At 41.9% G+C, this 22476-nt stretch overlaps 4 protein-coding genes across 4 annotated transcripts in view; 3 read left to right on the top strand and 1 right to left on the bottom strand.

The window, feature by feature from the left end:
* Positions 1-1216: 1216 nt before the first annotated feature.
* LOC119648955 lies at positions 1217-4255 on the top strand. Its single transcript, XM_038050910.1, has one exon. The coding sequence runs from the start codon at positions 1217-1219 to the stop codon at positions 4253-4255; it is 3039 nt and encodes a 1012-aa protein (XP_037906838.1).
* A 534-nt stretch (positions 4256-4789) lies between these two features.
* Positions 4790-6784, top strand: LOC119648870. Its single transcript, XM_038050798.1, has one exon. It carries the CDS (start codon positions 4790-4792, stop codon positions 6782-6784), a length of 1995 nt encoding a protein of 664 aa, XP_037906726.1.
* A 5462-nt stretch (positions 6785-12246) lies between these two features.
* Positions 12247-13464, bottom strand: LOC119646674 (endonuclease G, mitochondrial). The gene is made up of 2 exons (XM_038047204.1): positions 13212-13464; positions 12247-13157 (listed from the first exon to the last, which is right to left on the bottom strand). The coding sequence occupies exons 1-2, from the start codon at positions 13359-13361 to the stop codon at positions 12333-12335; spliced, it is 975 nt and encodes a 324-aa protein (XP_037903132.1). The 5' UTR covers positions 13362-13464; the 3' UTR covers positions 12247-12332.
* Positions 13465-14359: 895 nt separating this feature from the next.
* Positions 14360-22476, top strand: part of LOC119646673 — a 44275-nt gene continuing 36158 nt past the window's right edge. The window contains exon 1 of the mRNA XM_038047203.1: positions 14360-14596. The gene's annotated coding sequence lies outside the window, so the exon portion shown is untranslated. The remainder of the gene's footprint in view (positions 14597-22476) is intronic.

Genomic DNA, 22476 nt, shown 5'->3' with positions numbered 1-22476 from the left:
AAGGTTGAATTGTTCCCTTATCGTAGCGCAGATATCCTCTCGTGATGTAACCTCATCTAGGTCTTTGAACTCGATCACTATTTGTTGCTTTCGAGTTTTCAGGTCAGCTTGCTTACCTAGCATCTACTCCACCTGGCCGCGAAAGCTATCCACTATCTTCTCACTAGATTTGTTTAGTTCCAGCAACAGATTCCCCTTTTGCGTGCGCTTCATACGGCTCAGACTGTCACCCAGGTCTGTCAGTTCCGGATCTGCTTTGACTTTCTGATGGATATTGGCGTACAGCATATCTCCTTTCTTGGAAATACCAGGTGTACTCCTAATTAATTTCCGGTTTTTTGTGAATAAAACACATAATTCCAAGGGAACAGTAATAGTTATTTTGTTCGAAATTTTTTCATCGCTTTTTACACAATGAGGCAAAGAGCTGGTAATCCGATGGGGCCAGGTCTGGTGAGTAAGCCGCATGGTTAAACACCTCCCACTTGAGTTTTTCCAGCGTGTCGCGAACGACTTCCGACTTATGCGATGGTGCATTGTCTTGGAGCAAAATCACCTTCTGTGTTTCTCGATATTCTGGTCGGTTCTCCGCAATCGCCCGGCTTAAATCTTTCATTTGTTGTTTGTAGCGAACGGCGTTCACAGTATCACTAGTGTTGAATCCATTCAACATTGTACCAATATTTTATAATATCAATATAAAATAATCATATTCAAAATTTAATCGATAAATTTTCAAATATACTACCATCAATTGCAACATTCCGGTTTCACATTTCGTCTAGAAAAAATTTAAAGTTAGCATATTTAAATTTATCATAACGTTCCGATCCAAATGTAATTTAATGTAATTGGATCGATCGTTCAATTTTTAGCTGACCCCATCAAAATCAATGCACATGCCATGTAAATTTGCAATGTAAACATTATCTATTTTTCACACGGTTAATATTAAGATTATTTCTGTATAAATACACTTTGTTAGGTTAAGAAAAATCAGTGAGATTATAACGTTGATATAGAAACAACAGTCTTTTCTATAATTCAAATACACAAAGGTTCCTCACTCCCTTTACCCATAAGTGATTGGATCCTATCGCTTTCCTTAAGTTAGATTATACAACGACTGGAGCGGTCGTTCTATAAACTACCCAACAATTGGTCCGTCGAGCCTACCAAACGAGAGGTCAATCGAACCCTCAAAAATAGCGGAGAAATGGCGGAAGTATTACTAAAACACCAGCAGGACATCGCGAAAGAAGGAGAAATCATAGAAAGAAATTATAAGAAGGATGGCCCTTCGCGTAAAACTGACGAATACTATTCGAGGAAAATCAACAGGCTTAACGAGCTTGTTTCGATATTTCACTCGAATCATCAACAGCTTCTCCTCTTATTGGATCCAGAAGATCCATACTTCGAATTATACAAGGAGGTGGAAGCCAAGTTCGCCTCATTTAAAGACCTAATGGAAAAAGATCGGTATCAGTTACCGACGAAAATTCCAACTAGCCTTGGACCGGAAGGTCTTTCAACGGCAGTTACTCCGTCTGCCAATGAAAATCAGCGCTATTACTTAAGTGAAGACTTACCGAAACTCCCAGCAATCCAGATACCACTCTTTACCGGTCTTAGTAAAGAATGGAGCCAATTCATTGAATTATTCAAATCAGTCATTCACGAGAATAGAACTCTAAAAAATAGCCAAAAATTACAATACTTGCTGAGTTATCTTCGAGGAGAAGCGAAAGAAGCCGTGGCACATCTCCAGCTCACAAGTAGCAATTACGAAGCTGCGCTTCTTATTCTGGAAGAACGTTTCTCCAACCCTCGGCAGGTGGCTACCGAATACCTAGATTCAATACTGGACATTAAAAAGCTGGATTATAGATCCACAAACGATGTCATATCCATGTACAATACAATCAGAAACTGCCTTGCCGGTCTACAAAATTTGGGGTACGCGACTAGCCATTGGGATCCCATCATAATTCGTATTATCATGCGAAAATTCGACACTGAAACACTCAGATTATTCGAAGAAAATTTGGGCACCAACAAAGATTTCCCATCCGTCGAAAATCTATGCTCTTTTCTACTGAAGAGATATCAACTGTTATCCACAATAAAACAAAAGCCCACAATTTTCGAAAACAAAAATAATTTTACTCAACCGCAACAAAAGAAAAAATCGTTTCTCGTATCTGCTATCGCAAAACCCAATTGCATTCTCTGTAAGGGTAAACATAGACTATTTGCTTGCAAGAAATTCAAGCAATTCGAGGTCGAAAAACGAATTGATTTTGCAAACAGCAAAAATTTATGTCTAAACTGCTTGTCACATGGAAACAGTTTACAATGCAAAAGTAAATTGCATTGTTTCGAGTGCAATGGCCCGAATCATACATTGCTTCATAAAAATTCTCCAATAAATTCTAATTTTGCAACTAAACAAAAAAATTCGCAAAAAACATATACGGTCATACTAGCCACTGCACTAATCAAGGTGAACAATAAGACCGGCGGTCAAGTTACCATCCGAACGTTAATTGACCCCGGTTCACAAATTTCATTTATAACCCCAGCCGCAGCAAATAAGCTGGGATTGCAAAAATACAATGTATTGGCAGAAATCACAGGTGTTGGCGGCATACATGCTGCTACAATAAGAAAAAAGATTAATGTGCACATTTCGTCAACGTACGAAAATAAGTTTAACTTATCCACTGATATGCACATAATGCCGTCATTGAACATGATACTGTCAGAAAAATCCATGAAGTTGGAAAGACCGACATGGGTCAATACTCTGCAACTTGCAGATCCGAACTTTGAAAATTCAATGAATATCGATGCAATACTAGGGGCCGATGTGTATGAGCACATCGTTGAGCCTGAAATTAAAAAAGGAGAAGTTCTTCTTGCCCAAAAAACCAAGCTGGGCTGGGTTTTATTGGGAAAAATTCCAATAATAACAAATAACTTGATCAAGGCATCAGCTAACATAACAACTGCAGAATTTCAACAAAAAATGCAACGATTCTTTGATATGAATGAGAAAGAAACAGAACAGCCTGATCAAAAAGAAATCCCAGAAATAATCTATCAATCCACAACCGTCCGTGAACCAAACGGAAGATACTTGGTAGCACTCCCCTTTAAAGATGATAACAAAATTCCACCACTGGGGAACTCTCGGAACAATGCATTGATTATCTACAAACAACTTGAAAAACGCTTGAATCGAGATCCAAAGCTGAAAAAAGCATACAATGAGGTACTACAAGAATATTTAGATTTAGGACACATGAAAGAGGTATCACCATATGTGGGGGATGATAGAAACGTTTTTTACCTCCCACACCATGCGGTGGTAAAGGCCGAAAGTAAAACGACAAAAGTCAGAGTGGTTTTCAATGCCTCTGCAAAAACTACTTCTGGGTCCAGCCTCAATGATCATTTATATACTGAATATACACTACAAGACACTTTGGCTCAGATAATTTTAAAGTGGAGAATGTTCTTATATGCCTATATTGCCGATATAGAAAAACAATTTCGTATGGTTGGCCTACTTCCCGAATATTATAACTTCCAACGGCTCTTTTGGAAGCCAGATGAATTCGGCCCAATCCGTGAGTACATAATAATGGTCCTCATATTCGGAAATACTTCCTCATCGTTCCTAACGATTAGATCGATGCTTCAACTTGCGATTGACGAAGCCCATAGGTTCCCATTAGCAGCAAAACGTTTAAAAGAAAACTGTTATGTAGATAATGTCATGACAGGCGCAGGAACAAAAGAAGAGGCAATGAAATTGCAAGAGGAAATGGTAGCCTTGTTAAAAGCTGGTGATTTCAACCTTCGTCAGTGGGCAACGAACGATAAGGAGTTATTAGAAAACATACCGGCTGAATTACGGGAAGACGGTATTTGCGAAATATCGAATGATCAGACCGTTAACACATTGGGCATACAGTGGTATCCAGCAGACGATATTTTGAAATTTAAACCACTTAAATTCAGCGAATCCGAAAAAATAACAAAGAGACAGCTTCTGTCCAATATCGCCTCAATATATGATCTATCACAATGGCTAGCCCCATTTACAATAAGAGCGAAAAATTTAATGCAGCGAGTCTGGCAAACCGGAATCGGCTGGGACGAGGTTCCTTCTGATGATATCCTGACGGAATGGAGGCAGATAAAGGATGAGCTTTCAGTTTTACCATCGATTTGTATCCCACGTTAGACTGGTTACTCCATTGAGGATACAGTCGAATTGCATGGTTTCTGCGACGCATCAGAAGTCGCATACGCAGCGGTCGTATACCTTAAGACACGTCATACCAATGGGAAAAGGACTACTAACCTTTTATGGGCGAAGACTAGAGTAACACCACTAAATTCAAATACAACGCGACCAAAGAGAGAGCTCAACGGGGCGGAAGAACTAGCCAAGCTTATGGAGTTGACAATTACTACCTTATCTCCCGAGGGCGTTCCAGTATATTGTTGGTGCGATTCTCAGATTGTTCTTGCATGGCTGCAGAAGGAGTTGATAAAACTGGAAAAATATGTAACTAACCGAGTGAGCAAAATAAGACTTCTTAGCAAGAGTACTTGGAAATGGAGCTACATTAGATCAAAAGAAAATCCTGCCGATTGCGCCTCAAGAGGCATCAAAGCGCAAAAACTGAAAACACACAAGCTATGGTGGGAAGGTCCGACATGGCTTTCGCAAAATCAACCACCAGTTGAACTGCTCAGCTTTTCTGGAATTACAATGGACGACGACTTTCTAACACGCTACTCCAATTTCGCCAAACTGGTTAGAATCACAGCGTATTGCACGAGATTTACGACGAAATTCAAAGGAGCCATATTGGCAGACGAATATGAGCAAAGTTGGTTGAGAATCCTACGAATCATTCAACAAAAGGAGTTCTCGGACGAAATCGACGATATTACGAAAGGAAAACCTCTAAAGAAGAGGCTGAGAAGTCTTAATCCATTCATCGACCGCGATGGAATTCTGCGGGTGGGGGGCAGGCTTCGCAACGTGAATGTAAACAATGACTATCGACATCCGATCCTTTTGCCGCCCAGTCATCATGTCACCCATTTACTAATTCGAGAAGCTCACGAAAGGACAATGCATGGTACCGTCAATATGGTTCGCCAATACCTACGGATGCGGTACTGGCTCATAAATGACAAAAAAAGTATTCGACATGAACTACACCGATGTCTGACCTGCCTTAAACAAAACAGTAAACCAGCTACTCAGCTGATGGGTGACTATCCGGCAGTTCGTATCAATCCAGCCCATCCATTTATGCACTGTGGAGTCGACTTTGCTGGACCCTTTAGAACACGCATGTCTAAAGGACGATCCACTGCAACCCTAAAAGGATACATTTGCCTGTTTATATGCATGGTCACCAAGGCCATACATTTGGAATTAGTTAGTGACCTGTCTACTGAGGCCTTTTTAGCTGCATTCAAAAGGTTCATCAGCAGACGAGGTCTATGTAAAGAAATATATAGCGACCATGGCACAAATTTCACTGGAGCCAGCAAGTATATCGATCAAGAGATGGCTGAAGCCATCGAAAGAAGTTCGAACGAGATCGCTCGTATAACAGCAAAGGATGGCGTTAGCTTTAAATTTATTCCCGTAGCCACTCCTCATTTCGGGGGGCTATGGGAAGCCGGCGTGAAATCTGCAAAGAGGCATATAAAAGGTGTGTTCGACGAATGTAGAATCGTGCCAACTTTTGAAGAATTCTCAACAATTCTATGCCAGATAGAAGCATGTCTCAACTCGAGACCACTTGTACCACTATCAAACAGCCCAGACGATTTAGAAGAATTGACGCCGGCACATTTTTTGGTTAGCAGACCACTGATGGCCCTTCCAGAAGTCGACATAACGAATGAATCACTACATGATCGCTGGCAACAGTTAAAACAAATTAATCAGATATTCTGGAAACGGTGGGTCTACGAATATCTTCATCTTCTTCAAAAGAGGGACAAAAGGATAGCAGAATCACCTAACTTACGATGCGGTCAAATGGTATTAATCCGAGAAAGAGAAGCTCCTCCCACGAAATGGCCGTTGGCTCGCATTTTAGAGGTACACCCAGGACAAGATGGGAAGGTGCGAGTGGTCACCATACGATACCATGGTAACAAGTGTAAACAAATTGATATCGTTAACCTTTGTCCGTTACCAGATGACATTCCTGCAGAACCCATTCCAGGACCGTCCATCAGCGGCAAACCAGCAACCACCATCAGAAAACGTCCACCTGTTCCGCGAAGAGCTAACAATCCTCCAAAACCAACGTCCCCATCAACTGCTAACCGGAATCCGAGACGAGCGAAAAAACCCAAAATAGCACCATGCACTTGGGCGAAGGCACTGCTAAACATCGCCATTCTATTTTTTACCTTCGCAACGGCTTTCACCCAGGATACATCCACAGAGTATTATAAAATCTGGAAACCTCAAGCTGGATACTACGTTGAGAAACTACAACCAGCAAAAATCATTAGAGGAAAACTGAGACTAGAAGTCGATCTTCCTCTGAAAAACGTCAACCAAGACCTAGACGGAATAGCTTCTACTTTGAACAAGAGCCAGGAGATGTGCCAGATGACCCAAGAATTACTTCAGTCCACTCATTGCGACGTATTACTACGACATTTAACCTCCAAGCGCAATGAACTCACCAGGCAAACCGACGAATTAACAGATATGAGAGAGTTCTAAAACGAGACAGAAAAGGAGTCTTCGGAACAATCATGACAGCAATATTCGGGGTTAACGATGAAGTCTACAGAGATATTGAAACACTTCAAAGAAATCAAGAGATGACTCTAAAGACGGCAACTGAACAGAGTATCCTAATCAACGCTCGCATAGATGACATGAAATTTTACACCACTCAAAGGCTGAGCGAATTTAGCAAGAAACAAGCAGAGGTCATAGATTCTGTAAACTCAATGAAAAAATGGTTCTCGAAGGTGGACCATGCGGCTATAGGCGTACAGCTGATATCAGCCTATTTGGCTGCTATAAATTACTACGACGAGTTGGCGGACAAATATTCAAAATTTAGTGTCTGCCTCTATGGACATGGTAACATACTTAGCTTCATGACTATGGCGATGGTGACGAAGACGATCAGCGAGGTCTCAACACAAATTGGACCACAGTTCACTATTTACAAAAGACCTCAAAGCCGAACCGATCTTATTCGTACCCAAGAGGACATCATTGTATATGGGTACTTCTATATTGTAGAGGTCCACAGCTATGAGCTTCTTCACGTCACAGCAGTTTCACAAAGGTTGCAACCGAACCAGTTCCTTTTTCCTCGAAGTTCCACATCGTTAGTTGTCGTAAATTTTAACCAAGAAGCGTATTTCGAGCTGGATAAAGAGGGACTTGACTCCTGCGAAATCATCGAAGACGTTTACCTTTGTTCACCTACCTTGACAAAGAACATTAATCGTTTTCCTAATTGCATTATAGATGAAGTTTACAACCGACCGGGCAAATCCAGGTGTCCGCTACTGCCAACGATAGTCAATGAAACGCAATGGAGTGAGCTGACAGCGCCGAATACCTGGCTTTTCATTACAATTCAACCAATAATGGCCTCGATTTCCTGCGCTGGCGAAAGATTCGAAGTTCTACTGAAGGATATCGGCATAATAAAAACAGCAGGAGGTTGCCTTACAACAGTCGAGGGCATGAATCTACGATCGAGCACCACGAAAACGAAGAAGGTTACGCAAACGTATATGAAGGAGGTTCCATGGTTAACTTCAAAGAATTTCACTAGTCATCCCGTCAACGATACGATCATAATGAAAGTTGCGGATGCAAGTTTTGAGCTACCGACACGAAACAAAACATCCCACGAGGTCCTTCTGGAAAAAATTCATCACCAGAACCTCATCACAATTGCTACAAGTGTGCTATTAGTGGCAGCGGTTATGCTGTTCCTATACCTCCTGATTAAAAGACGATTCAGTATAAGGCCGAGTCCACAATCATCAAACGAAAAGGAAACAGAGGAAGTACAAGACGACGTGCCGCTATCTGAACGATTTGAAGAGCTCATTGCCCGGCCCCCAATATGTTGAATCCATTCAACATTGTACCAATATTTTATAATATCAATATAAAATAATCATATTCAAAATTTAATCGATAAATTTTCAAATATACTACCATCAATTGCAACATTCCGGTTTCACATTTCGTCTAGAAAAAATTTAAAGTTAGCATATTTAAATTTATCATAACGTTCCGATCCAAATGTAATTTAATGTAATTGGATCGATCGTTCAATTTTTAGCTGACCCCATCAAAATCAATGCACATGCCATGTAAATTTGCAATGTAAACATTATCTATTTTTCACACGGTTAATATTAAGATTATTTCTGTATAAATACACTTTGTTAGGTTAAGAAAAATCAGTGAGATTATAACGTTGATATAGAAACAACAGTCTTTTCTATAATTCAAATACACAAAGGTTCCTCACTCCCTTTACCCATAAGTGATTTGATCCTACTACAATTGGATCCTATCGCTTTCCTTAAGTTAGATTATACAACGACTGGAGCGGTCGTTCTATAAGCTACCCAACAACTAGGTTTCAGCAGTTCAAGGTAGATCACACCGGCCTGGTCCCACCACACACACAGCATGACCTTCCGACCGTAACGATTTGGTCGTGCCGTCGATGTCGATGCTTTACCCGGACTCACCCACGATTTGTTGCATTTTGAGCTCTCCAAGACAATCCACTTTTCGTCGCCCGTAACAATTCGATGGAGAAAAGACTTTCTTTTGTACCGTTGAAGCAACATTTCACACGTTACTTTTCGGTTCTCTGTTTGTCTTTCGGTCAGTTCATGCAGCACCCACTTTCCACACTTCTAAATTGTTCCCATGGCTCGCAGACGAAATTGCTTGCTGTAGAACTCCCAAAGTATCTGCAAGCTCTTGTTGCATTTGCGTGTTGTCTTCATCCAATAATGCTTGCAATTCGGCGTCATCAAACAATTTTCGCTTGCCGGAGCGTGCAGCGTCGTTCGAAAATTGCTTGCTGTAGAACTCCCAAAGTATCTGCAAGCTCTTGTTGCATTTGCGTGTTGTCTTCATCCAATAATGCTTGCAATTCGGCGTCATCAAACAATTTTCGCTTGCCGGAGCGTGCAGCGTCGTTCAGCTCGCAATCTCCAGTTTTGAATTGTCGAAACCACGTTAATGCACGATCGCCATAAACTTCCACAAGTGCACAGTGGCTCTCGGACACTTTTTTTCCTTGATTGAACATGAAAAGCAATGCAAGGCGCATATGCTCGATATTCGGTACGTACGCCGACATATTTGACGCGCAATAAAAACTTGCTGGAAATTCTTTTTTGGGGAAACGTCAACGCAGTTTAGACACTCGACAACGACTAAATAAAATGACAGGTATGTGTGACCAACAGCGACAAAGAACATAGAACGCCATCTATCCAAAAAAAAAAAAACGGAAATTAATTAGAAGTACACCTGGTAATGATTACTTCGGAACGAGTCTTCCTTTTCTTCTTGTGCCGCTTTTTGTCGCCACCTTTGTCGATTCCGTCTCTCTTTAATGAACTCACAGGTTCATTTATGCGTTCCCCCAATGAAACAAACGCTTTTGCAGTTTGCTGCCTTTTACAGCATCGATAGTTATGTCAGTCCGGAGACTCTCGAAGTTCCTTTCCGAGTCCCTCGATGAACCTCGATTGCCTAGGGGTAAAGTGGCCTTCAATGGTGACCTTCCAAGTTTTGAGCTTTTTCGAAAAGGATCCGGTGTAAATCTCATTTCCACTCCACACGCTAGATATCCACGGCCGGGAACTTGCCTGCCCACTCCCAAAAACCGCCGGTACTGGGTTTCCCAAGCACTGCACCATCAAAAAACTACCCTTCTCGACCTCCATATTTGGTTCGATAGTAGTAGATAGGATTCCCAATTTTATTCACGGGTGGACGTTTACTTCCCACTAACCCGGCCTGCGTATAGGCATGTCCATGCAAGCACATCTCCTGATGCGTACATGTGCATGCCCATAACGCATTCGCCGAGCATTCCCTTATCCGCACGAAGAGACGTGCCTGATGGGAGATTTGGCAACTCCACACAGGATATATATATATGGTTTCCATTCACCGCTTGGTGAGGTATAGCACGTCAACCACACTTGCGCGCAATCGTTCGCGGTTACCTGAAATGCCCCTCAACACCCTTGATTTCCCGGGACGCTAGCACCCGTTCCTTACTGTTCTGCTCCAAGTGCCCTTGCGTTCGAGTGGTAGGACTGTGCGCCGATCAAGTTCTTCATTTAAGATAGTGTCAGGCCAGTACATTCCGATGATACAACGCATCTTGGTGATGAAATAACTGTATTTCTAGACAGGGAGAGTGGTAATAGCTAACCTGCGTAGAACACTTCAGATGGACCCCCTATTCACGCTATCGAAACATTTCTCGACATCGGTGAAGAGCAAGTGCAGATCTAAACTCTGCGCACTGTACCAAAATGATTTGCAGGGTGTTGATGTGGTCAATGCAAGAAGATACGGAGCGGAAATCAACCTGCCCTATATCGATCAAACTTTCGAGATGTTCTTTGATGCGTTCCAGGATTATTTTAGCCATTATCTTCGCGATGGCTTGAAGCTCGCAGATACCCTTCCAGTTGTCATACTCCAAGCGTGAGCCCTTCTTTAGAATCTTAACGATCATCCCCTTTTTCCACTCTCTGGAGAAAGTCACGGATTCCCAGGATGTTCGTACGAGTGGAAGTAGCAGATCTGCGTCAAGTGAAACGATAAATTACTCTGCGAGGAAATCGTCAAGTCCAGCGACTTTACTCCATTTGAGTGCATTGATGACCAACATGATTTCTCTTCTGCTTGGAGGAACACTCCTTAGTTGCATGCTACGGTGACAACCAATTTTATCCATAAGAGGAGGAACCTTACCAGATGTGATACGGCTAAGAACCATGGTGAAGTGTTCTTCCCACCTCTTCAGTTCATTGATCCGCTTCTACGATTCCGCATTCAGCCATATCTTATGATGTGTAGTATCCGACAAAAGAGCATTTGTGATGACAGCCCAATGCTCATCGATATCCTCAGGCGGGCTACTCAGTATATCTGCCATCCGATTAGAAATATAGCTCTCTCACTGTCGAGTGACAGTTAAATCATGCAGGCGATTATGTTGAACTTATGAAGCGGTGGACGCAATACGCAAGCGACCATCAGATGGTGATCTCTATCAAGAGCGATGTTAGCACCTCTCTTGTTACGCACATCCAGGAAGCAACTTCCAAAATTACTGCTGGTCGCGTAGTGGCCTGACTACTCGTACGGTGTCGGTCATTTGAAACCCAACTGGCCTTATGGAGGGCTCTGTGCTCGAACAATGAAACATCAATGACGAACCGGTGGAAGCAGGAGAAATTCACACCCTTCCCACCATTATCATTACGGTCGGCAAGGCTGTGTTTCCCCATCACATGTCCGACCAAGGTGTTGTCAGAACCCACCTTGGCATTCAGATCACCCATCATCATCACGATGCCTCTCCTGAACTGCGTTTAATTGCGCGTAGAAAGCATCCTTTTCCATCATGTCGGAAGTGTCCGTTGGTGCGTAGCATTGTACAATTGTGATGTTCCTTAACCTGGACCGGAATCTTGCAGTTAGAATTCTGTCTGCAACAGGTCAAGAGATTGCGCCTTGCGGTAGCCGTCAGAAGCAACTCAACACCGGATTCGCATCTGCTACAACTGACTTTTCAGGGTACAAAGGTACATTGCCGTAAGAGGAAGAGGAGTACTCTCTAGAGTCCCATCAGCTTACATCGCTTAAGCCCAGAATGTCCAGCTTACATCGTTGGAATTCCCGCTCCAGTTATAGCCAAGGAGGTAGCCGTGAGGTCAGTTTCTATACGAGGCGTTGTTGATGTTTCGGTGGCAAAAATTTACATGTTACTAGCCCATACATTTCTAGTCCTTTTAGTTGCCTTTTGCGACAAGCAGGGAAGACTTTATGTGTATTCTTAAACCCCAACTCACTGAGCTAACTAATTTCAGCGGTCTAAAAACTTCTGCGACATTACTTTTAGCACCCAATGCCGTTCAGAATTAATCTCTTTAACATAAAATTGTTAAAAGGTTTATTCAAAATAAACAAATTCAATAAATATAATACAATTGCACTATTCCCTTATCTAAATTTGTTTGTGCTACACTTTCTTTCCATTAATCGACGCCAGTTTAGTCCTTTGGATATTTGTAAAAAATAACAGTCCTGCAGCCCTTTCTATGACCTCAGGGCGGACCTGGAACACCTGCAGTGGCGTTTCATCGGCAATTTTTTGGTTGGGCATCACATACGCTTCCATCTTGAGCTGCTTATCTGGCGTCTCAGCCACAATAACTTTGAAAAAATGCGTGGGGACAGCCACCGTATTAGCGCCAAGCACCTGGTACTTTATATACATTTTGCCGTCATCCTCTTTGCGCGGCAGGTAGAGTGGTCCCGTGCAAATATAAACATTTGGATGATCCTTGGTCAGCTTTCTTACGTAACGCTCCAGTCGATTCCAAGAGTCCCGGTTGAATCCTTCGCCCACCTGTGGAGCCATGTTGCTCAGATAGAATGTTTCGTCGCAATGTTTCTGTTCAATTCGGTGATTCCCAGCGGCAGCCATATGACCGCGGTCAAAGCCTGAACGTTTATAGTCCGAGTTATCAGCTCTGAAGAATGGATGGACGTTGGGATCGGGGGTGAAGTTGCATTTCGAACGATCGACATTGTTGTTGCTGCGAACACTTTCCGGTGTGATATGCTCGAAGACCCAGTGTGGGACGCGGTTCCGCCGGTCGTAAGAGACGACAAAGTCGGAATATGAGAGGATTTGATCCATTCCAGGGTATCCGTATTTCATAATTTCGGAAATTCGACTTAGTTTCCGGTACTCTAGCGCGGGCTGGGATGTGTTGTCGGCGGGAACTAGTGTTGCAGCTGATATAGTTCCGAAGATTGGCAAGCATGGCTTTGCTGTAAGCTGCAGTTGAAAGATAATCCTTTATTCAAATAAGACTTTATGGACTGGTCTAACCTTTTCACTGATTCCGTGCAATGACCCTGTCTTGTCATTATGGTGGATCTCTTGCAGAATTTGTTTTCTTTCAATGACAGTTCCCGCGTAGTATGACACACCTGCAATTGCAGCGACTTGAAGAGATTTTAAAAATGTTTTCGCGGTCATTGTATAGTTAACCAATTTGATTAAGGTTTATTTGATGAGACTAGGACTTATCGGACACCATCCCATTACGAAATGACAGTCTGCTGCCGGGTGGAAAATCGTCACGTGTAAATGCGGCTTCAAATGTCAACATCGCAGTCAGCCCCATATGTTTTGGGTCAGTTTCGCGGTATTGATTATTGAAGCTGTTAAATGCGGGATCCAGATAAGATTTGAATTTGCTGAATTGCAACTTGCAGTCATTTGGCGAAAAGAGATAAAATACTGAATGTATATTTCTTTTACTAGCCCCGTAGTATGAAATCAACAACAGAATAAGTTCATTAGAAGGCCTAATCGTTCAGGTACAGCCTTTCTCCACACAAATTTAGAAAAATATTTGCAGGGTCTACAGGATGGAGAGTTTGCGCAAATCACGTTGGGAGAGAGTTTGAATGGGGTGAAAAGCAATGCGGTGACAACTTCCCATTGCCAAGTCCCTCCCGTTTTAATCTGCGCTTTTCACGACGCACCATGGAAAAGTACTAGTCGTTAAATTCAAACATCAGATTTAAATTTTATCGAACTGCGTTATCGACAAAGTTTTCAGCGGGTACAGGCGACTTGAATAGCTCGCTTCGAAGCCAGGCTGACGTCATTTCTATTTTGCTCTCGAGTGCGATGTGTTGGTGAGTCCCTGAGAGCAATGTCAATAGCAGATGAAGCGCGCGTAAAATCATACCGGATGCAGTGTTGGCGTGTGGGTCCAGATTATGCAGCTGTGCCCCGTGCCTTGTTCATGAGTAAGAAAGTATGTTTCACGCTATGCTTGTGATAATTGCGAGTGGAGATGGCCCCTACCCTCTCGTTAATTGCCTGAGACTGCGTTAAATTGATTTGTTTGCCCGTTTTGCATAAAGAGCCCACCGCCCGACGGCAGCCCTTATGTTGCAAATTCATTAATTCATGCCAATAGTTTAGACAAACAACCGAAATTCGACCCTGGTACGGTTTGTTTAGGGCGTGTGCGCTAGTGTGTGTGCTCCGGAGAGAGGCCCGCATGCTTGAGAATTCCCACGAGAACACAATTTGGCCACCAGCCGTCAGTTCAGTCAGAAGAGAATTCTTAATCGCAAGACGTTGAAGTTTCGGTGTTTACGGATAATTTGGATGAAAACGTAAATCGGAGTTGGTGGATCATCGCCAGGAACGGTTTCGTAGTGTCAAGTGAAAAGTGCAGGACTAGTGGACACAAGGTAATAATCTCCTAGAATTGTTTGTGGCCGTCAAGGACGCGAGAACTTCACGTTAGAAATGTTAAAATGGGGCCAGCCAAGGCTACAACGGCTTCGCTTGTCGTTGGTCAAAATATGAAAATAGTTTTATTTGGATGGGGTCGCGAGCGCGGGGGGCGGCCGTACGTGACATAAACGTAGAACATACACATAAATGTTGGGAGCTTTGATAAAAATAATTTAGCCAATATCGACGGAAATTCGGTGAAATATTTTGTCGAAGGGTCTCTGCTTATGCAATTTGGCGTTGTTTGCCGGGGCCAGGGCTGCACGTTGTGGCGGTGATTGCTGAGCTCATGTGGCGGCCTGAGGGCTTCGCTGTTGTGTTACTCATGCGGTTGTCTCAATGGCGCGGAACGCTATGCGAGTACAGTGCGGGGTAGTTGGTGCAGAACACTTTCGTTTTCCTGTCAAGTGTCGCTATTTTATCAGATTTTTGCTATTTATTTGCTCCGCAAAAAACGTAATTAGAATTTCGGATTTTTCTGCAAAAATGAGATGCTTTTAAATAAAAGTTAGTTTCAAAATTAAAAAGTGGAAAAAATTTAAATTTTTTTCGTTGACCCGAAAAGTTGAAATTTAAATGAGTGCCAGTTGGGAAAAATAGCAAAAATTTAATACGAATCGAAATACGGTTTCGATGATGTAAACTGTCCAGAAATTTGTATGTGCACCAACGAAATTGTTTCGGGGAAGTTCCTATTCCTAGAACGATCCGAGGAAGTATCGATTCCTAGATCCACTCGTCGGTCACCCAGAGATAGTGGATTTCATTGCATGGCATAACCTGCAATGATGTTATCACCCTTCCTTAATCGGTCACCTATACACATCACTTTCCACCTTCTGATCAACAGGTCCACGAGTATCTGGCTTGTATGTCACCATTATTGTCTTAGGCCAGAATACTTCGACGATACAATACAGAAGACATGAACTAATAAAGTTTTTAAAAATAACGGTTGCCGTCACTTCCCATGTACAAGTGAAGATAACTGCATTTCCAAATTTTAGACAAAACTGCGAAGGAAGAAAGGCCTCACCCTGTCCAAAGAGATCCTCTTGGGCTTGCCACCGAGGTCTACATTCATACGAGTGTGACTGTAGTGACTTCCGGAGGGCAACAATTCGGACCAGAACATACCGGTTACCTGTGACGATCGGATTTCTCCAAGGCCGTTTCACCTGCCGAGGACCAAGTCGTCAGGGATTCGAAAGTTCTCCCCGTACACCAGCTTAGTACGGCTGGTAACGAACTCCTCGCGGACGGCTGTACGAAACCCAATCAGAAGGAAAGGCAAGGCCTGCGATCAGCTCGGCACGTCGCGCGCCATAAAAGCTGCCTTCAGCGTCCGATGCTAACGTTCTAGCATCCCATTGGACGTTTGAATCCCAAGAGCTTTCCGAGCTCCAACAAGAGGATAGATTCAAATTGCATGCTCCGGCCTATGTTGATCACGATGGGAACATCAAAGTGTGATTGCTGAAAAATCGACTGTGGTTGTGATTTTGATCAAAGCAAAGCGTCAGCGACCAAGTCTTTACCGGACACATGTGGAATGTCCAAATTTAATTGGCTGATGTAGGTTAAATGCCGAAGGGGACGCTTTGTCGGGCTTTTGTCGTAAGGGAAGGGTAGGAAACAACGCCCCACTGGGGCCTTTTCTTCGGAAGTAACGCTCAAAACAATTTTCATTTCCCGTTATGTTGAATTTATTATATGATTAAAACTTAATGTCCGGATAGCTGACTGGTTAGAGCACAAGGCTGTCGTACGGAAGATCGCATTTCAAATCTCACTCGTGGCAGTGGAATTTGTATCGAGATTTGATGTCGACTCAGCTGTGAATGAGTACCTGAGTCAAATCAGGGTAATAATCTCGGGCGAGTGCAATGCCGACCAAACTGTCTTGTATAGGGCACCGTAATCCTGTAGTGTATCATTACGGTCTTAAAGGGGTCATCCTGTATGTCGGATCCGCGGAATTGAATTTTTTTTCTTGCATCAATTGTATCTAGATATAGGGTAGAATATATGGGCAAAGTGATTTTTTGATATTCGGAGTCGTTCGGAAATTATAATGCTAAATATGTAATAGGTCACATGCCAGATTTATGTCGATCGCGCGTATTTATCGGTCCGAATGACGTTCGAATGACTTCGCTAAAAGGACAAGAATTGAAGCCAAGGCTGTACATGTGTTTCCTAAGGTTTATGGACTAGGTATAGCAGATTAATGGTCAGTTAAGTTCTTATGGCTAAAAATCTCAATCTACTTTTTAAATGCGTTTTTCTCGAAACCGCATGTTGAAAATCGGCTGCCACCATAGCCTAAAATCTATCCAACGAAATTCTTTGAAATTTTCACGACTTATTCAGAACATATTTCTACGGTCCGCAAACTAGGATAATTGTGATTCATTCAGTAGTTTTTTTTATTCATTGAAAAAGCCGTAAAAATACACCAAAATTCAAAAAAAAAAGATAAACAAGGCACAAAAAATTGAGTTTTTAATACTTTTTAATAATCCTAGTTTGCGGACTGTGGTTACGTCCGCACGTTAAAATACCATTTACATTTTTTCTTTAAGATGATCACACCTTTTGGAGATGGGTGTATAAGTTGCTTTGTATTTCAATAATGAACTGGTCGGGCTGGGAAAAATACTACGCACGCCCAGGATATGAATAAATATATGGTGAAAAACGTGTATTTGTATCTTTATCCAGTTTTTCACAAAAAAATTCGAAAGAAAGCGAAGAAAACGGCCTTCACACGGGATGACCCTTTTAAATGAAGTGCTCTACGCACTTCAAGGCCCTGATCCAATTGGGTTGTTGGGCCAACGATTATTATTTTCCAGTTGTCACAAACTCGGCATATGCCAGATTTTACTTAATACTAGTACTAAGTGCCAAGCATTTAAGCTCGGACGATCCTACCTACTTAAATTATAAAGTGGCGCTGATGGTGGTGATGGGAGAATCCGTCGAGAACTCTTCGCATGTATGCAGAATGGTGTACTTCTGCATGGTTTAAATCAGCTTGTTTGAGAGTCGTAAGATATCAAGGGAAGACGTGAGGGTTTTAGGTACAATACCTCTAGTTGACAATATTATGGGAACTACAACGACTTTCTGGAGACGCCAAATTTCTTTGATTTCCCGAGCCAGTGGCTCATAGTTCACCTTCTTCTCTACGTATTTCTGTTCAATGTTGCCATTATGGGGGATAGCACCATCAATAATATACGCGGAGCGATCCATCTTGTCAACTAACAGCGTGTCAGGCTTGTTGTGTGGAATGTGGCGATTAGTTAGAATTTGGAGGTCCCAATACATGCTGTAAGCAAATCATCAAGGGGTTCACTCCCAATTGTTTACTTTCATCAGTTTATATTCGCATTTCAATTTCGCACAAGGGGATTTCAAATTGGCCAACGTAGTGTTATAATGGAAGGTCCAAATAAATTAATCATGAAGGAAAAAATGAAATCCCTTTGCGCAAAATTTAGAAATTGAATAAAATAAATTTATTGTGAAGAGTGTGTGTGTTTTTCCTCTATTTTAGACGATGCTGGCACCCAAATTTCCATCACATGAAAAAATGTGCGAAATATTTTCCCAAACTGAAATCAGATCATTTAATAAAAAGTTTGAAGGTGTTTGGAAGTTCTTGTGCTTAAAAGTACTGTCACAAGTTGTCTGAATCCGCGCAACATAACTTTAAAAATATTTAAAAGCCAATTAAAGTCGGCAAGTTGTAATAGACATAAGGACAGATTTATTCAAACAGAAAAGAGGTGGTTAGAAGTGTCCTGCGAATTTCAAACCAATCGACGTTCAAGAGGCGGTTGCGGCCAGTCGCTACTAGATTTCTAAGCAAATAGCGAGCAGACGATGCGCAGGAAAACAGTAGTTTTGCGTACTGAAAATCAACTGGATGTTTCACCTTATGCAACTGTAATTCAGGGCGCAGGGTAGCAGACAGGCGAAAAAGTAACCGAAATACGACGGTTTGCTCAAGAACATGTCAAAAGTCAACATATTTGCCAGTAACTGATATCCTGTCTATGATAATTGAAGCTGAATTATCCAAGAAACAATATAACGTAATCTGAAGTTATGCGAAGCAAATATTCCCGCCTTACAAACTTGTCAAAAAGAAAAATTAAAATGTTACCCAGAAAATATTTCATTAACAGAAAGCTGCCTGTCGACTACTGTCGGTACAAAAAGACGTTATTACGAGTTTAGATCCATCGGGTTCTCTAACATTCATTTCAAAGTGGGGTGTGTTCATAATATTTCTTGCCCCATTGCGACTATAATCGGCAATTAATAAAAATATTGTAGCCTGGAATAATCCTCGCCTGTTCGTCATTGTAGGTCTATAAGTCTTCAATATCGAAAAGAGAGAAGAGCTTGCTAGAGATAAAAAAAACAGATATTGACGAACAAATTCGAAATTTACACGCTACAACAATAACGATTGATGATAAAGAATACTCTGTGGCGCATTAAATCATATTCACGATGGTTGGCGGCAAAATATGCAACGCCTTAAGTGAGACTAAATATTTTACTCAAAGTTATTTCTGCGGTTCTACGTCTAAAGATGCTGTAATAATTTACAACAAATGTTATTCAGAATTGTCAAGGGTGGCTTCTTTTCATTTGGTATTTTAGCCTTACACTCGCGGATAAGCACAATTGAATTTTTTACTGCAACTCCCATATAAATTACCGATCAAATCTTCGAAAATAAGAAAAGAATCCAAAGATATTGTTGAGAACAACAAAAAAATTCTCCAAGAAGATTTTAGGAAAAACTATCGCTAGTAGCCGATCAAACCTGGATACGGTAGCAATAACAATGAGGATATAGCCGAGAAGAAATTTTAAAGAATCCGCCATTATTTCTAGAGTTGATAAAGAACTTATTAGACGATTGTACATAAATCTTTCTACAAACAATTTCGAGTGGTTTCGATATAAATAAAGAAAAATTCAAAATTGATTGTTTAGAGATGGCCAAATTATGCATACGATTATATCTATGGTTCTACATGAGTCCGACTGTGTTAGGATTTTAATTCACGGGCCAGAAGTAATTTTGTACACATTCTTACTAATCGGGCAGCTTAGCGAGGAAGCACAAGAAGCTAAGGCCTACAGGCTCTTATTTTCTTCTGATTCCTTGGTTACTAATCTACGAAAACTACCAACGACTTCATTGGATCTGATCATCACGGATTATCACGGATTCTGATGATGCCGTCTAATCAGATTCAAAATTTATTACCAGCTCTAAAATGAAGAAAGTGCAAATATACGTTCCTATTTTTTCCTATTTTTTATTTTAATTACAATCATTTTTTATTGAAATGATCCTTCTCTTATGTTATTTTACTTTCCTTGCTTGACAACTGAACTAAGTTTTAAAAATGTGTAAACTATTCTAATGTTTTACACTTTAATTTTTTAAAATTTTAGTGTTTTATATTATTAGTTTATCCATGTTTTTATCTCTTTATTTATTATTTGCAATAAGATTCTAACACGAAAAAAATAATTTTGAAGTTTTGAGCACGAGCGCTCTGCAAAGGTACCAGTGTGGACGGTAGAAGTTTACCGAGAATCATCTAAGATATTTGACCGTCTTTAGTAGTGGGAAGCTCGCGATCGCTTGCATTTTGTCTGGGTTGGGTTGAATGCCGTTCTGCTTGAGAAATTTGCATTTGTCAACATTCAGAGTTAGGCCATTTTCTGTTCAGTAGAAGAAACAGAAGTCCAAGTTTCGTAGTACAGAGTAGATATATCTCTGGAAGTCATCCGCATGAACTCGACGAATCCCAAAGATGTGCAAATTGCTGTCTTTGGACTATTGTGAGCTAAAGGGATTTTATAGTAGGCCTTGGCGAGATCTAAGGTTGAGAAAACAAGACAGTTTGCCAAATAATGGGCAAAGTCTTGGATGACTGGAATCGTTTGAGCATTCAGGTGTCTATAATCTCAAACAGGTCGTCATTCGTTGTTCGACTTGGGGACCAAATTTAGTGGTCATCTCCACTCCACTCCAACTGCTATTGGAAGGTCTGCATATACTCTGTTTAAGTAGCTGTCCAAACTCTTTCTGCCTAACAGCGAGCTTCTGAGATGATAGAGAAGGCATCTTCGAGTAGTGTTGATGTGGTGCTGGACATCATGTTTAACTGGCTGAGAGGGATTACATTCGACAGTAATGTTGCGATATTTTTAGAGGAGTGCGCGAATGCGTGGATCGGCAACGTAATCAAAAATGATAGAAAGAGTGTTGTTGTTCGAGCAGGTTGAAATTTTCCCTGACGACCGAAGAGAGATTGTGAAATCTATCAGGAACCTATGCTGCATATCTACCAGCAGTCATAGTGACACAGGAAGTCTGCCTAATACGGGGACACTGAAGTCAGCTAAAATGAAGTGCCACGAAAAACTCCGCCGCAAGCCAAGACTTAAGTTTACTCGCATTTAGCTGCGAATTGCGGTGAACGTGGAGTTTGATGCCGTAAATTTCAGCCGCTGAGGAAATACTTTGTGGGATTTGGAGACGGGGAGGTTTACTAGATGATTCCACCTCCTAAGGGGTCGTACACTGTAACGCGACGATTTGATACAATTCGGGTAGACCTTGCCGTGCCCCCCAACGAATTTAGTCTTTTTTTTAGGATCACGAAAAAAGTGCATAGGCTTGTACACGCCGAAGTTCGATGCTGCTAACGAGTTTGCACTCGCTCCATTTTCCAAAGCAGTTGGCTGGGTGTGCGGTCGCCGAGCGCTAGATCAGTCAGTAAGTGATTCAGCTTGATTGTCTCACTTACTGACAAACGCATGATGAGCTGGTTCTTCAGCCGGGTGTAGGAGCACTTGCTCAGCCGGCGATGGATTTTCTGGCGCCGGGATTCGATTTCGATATCCAATTCAACGGACGGACACTGAACCCGCTTGGGATTGGGGTATGCGAAGAGCTCGCAACTAGGGCTTTGTAAGACAAGCGAACAAAACAGGGGAGTAATCGTGTTTCCGGCACAATGCACATTGGAATTTCTATGCCAAGTTCCGATCTAATTACGCACTCACAGCTCAGCTGTTTGCTCACTTGAATCGTAGAACTTTACGCACGCTACATGAGTCAACTAGGCGGAATTGAATATAGCACCCGTTTGCGACCACAATCCACAATAAACGAACGTGCAGCAATGCGAATGCGTGCAAGTCCAGGGAACTCGTGGAGTTTTCGTTGGACTGGATAGATATAGCCACAATGCGGGTCGGTGATCTATTCAGTTGCTTCGACAACGAGGCCAATCCTGGATTTTTGCCTGCTGGTTGATCCGTGCTATCTTCTTAGTCGTGCGCTGATTAATCAACACTTTTTGTCGACCTTAGTTGGGGCCGTTTTTTCGGTCGATGGCTGACGGATTAGTTTACCAGCGTTTCGAGTCTGCAGTAAGTGCAGAAAAAATGGGGAATCTCACTGGATCGCCAACCAAAATGAGTTCTTCCGGCGTGGAATCCGTATGCTGCTAGAAAGGTGAGCCAAGGTTATAGCAGACGATGAAAAATGTTATCAATAATAAATATTTTGTTAAAGAAACAAATGCATTTACTTCAAGATGAGTTTGTGTGAATGAACCGAATCATTTTTGTCTCATTTGCGGAGAGTACATGTTCAAAGAATACCGTATAAATGACAGCGTTCGTGAGGCTTACAAAAATTACTTGAGTCATCTGCTGGAAATGAAAGATAAACCTTGGATTCTGCAAAAGTTATGCAAAGCGTGGACAAATTAGAAAAGGA

The sequence above is a fragment of the Hermetia illucens genome, chromosome 1 (genome assembly GCF_905115235.1).
Source record: "Hermetia illucens chromosome 1, iHerIll2.2.curated.20191125, whole genome shotgun sequence".
Lineage (NCBI taxonomy): Eukaryota > Metazoa > Arthropoda > Insecta > Diptera > Stratiomyidae > Hermetia > Hermetia illucens.
This window is presented reverse-complemented; position numbering and strand designations above follow the sequence as displayed.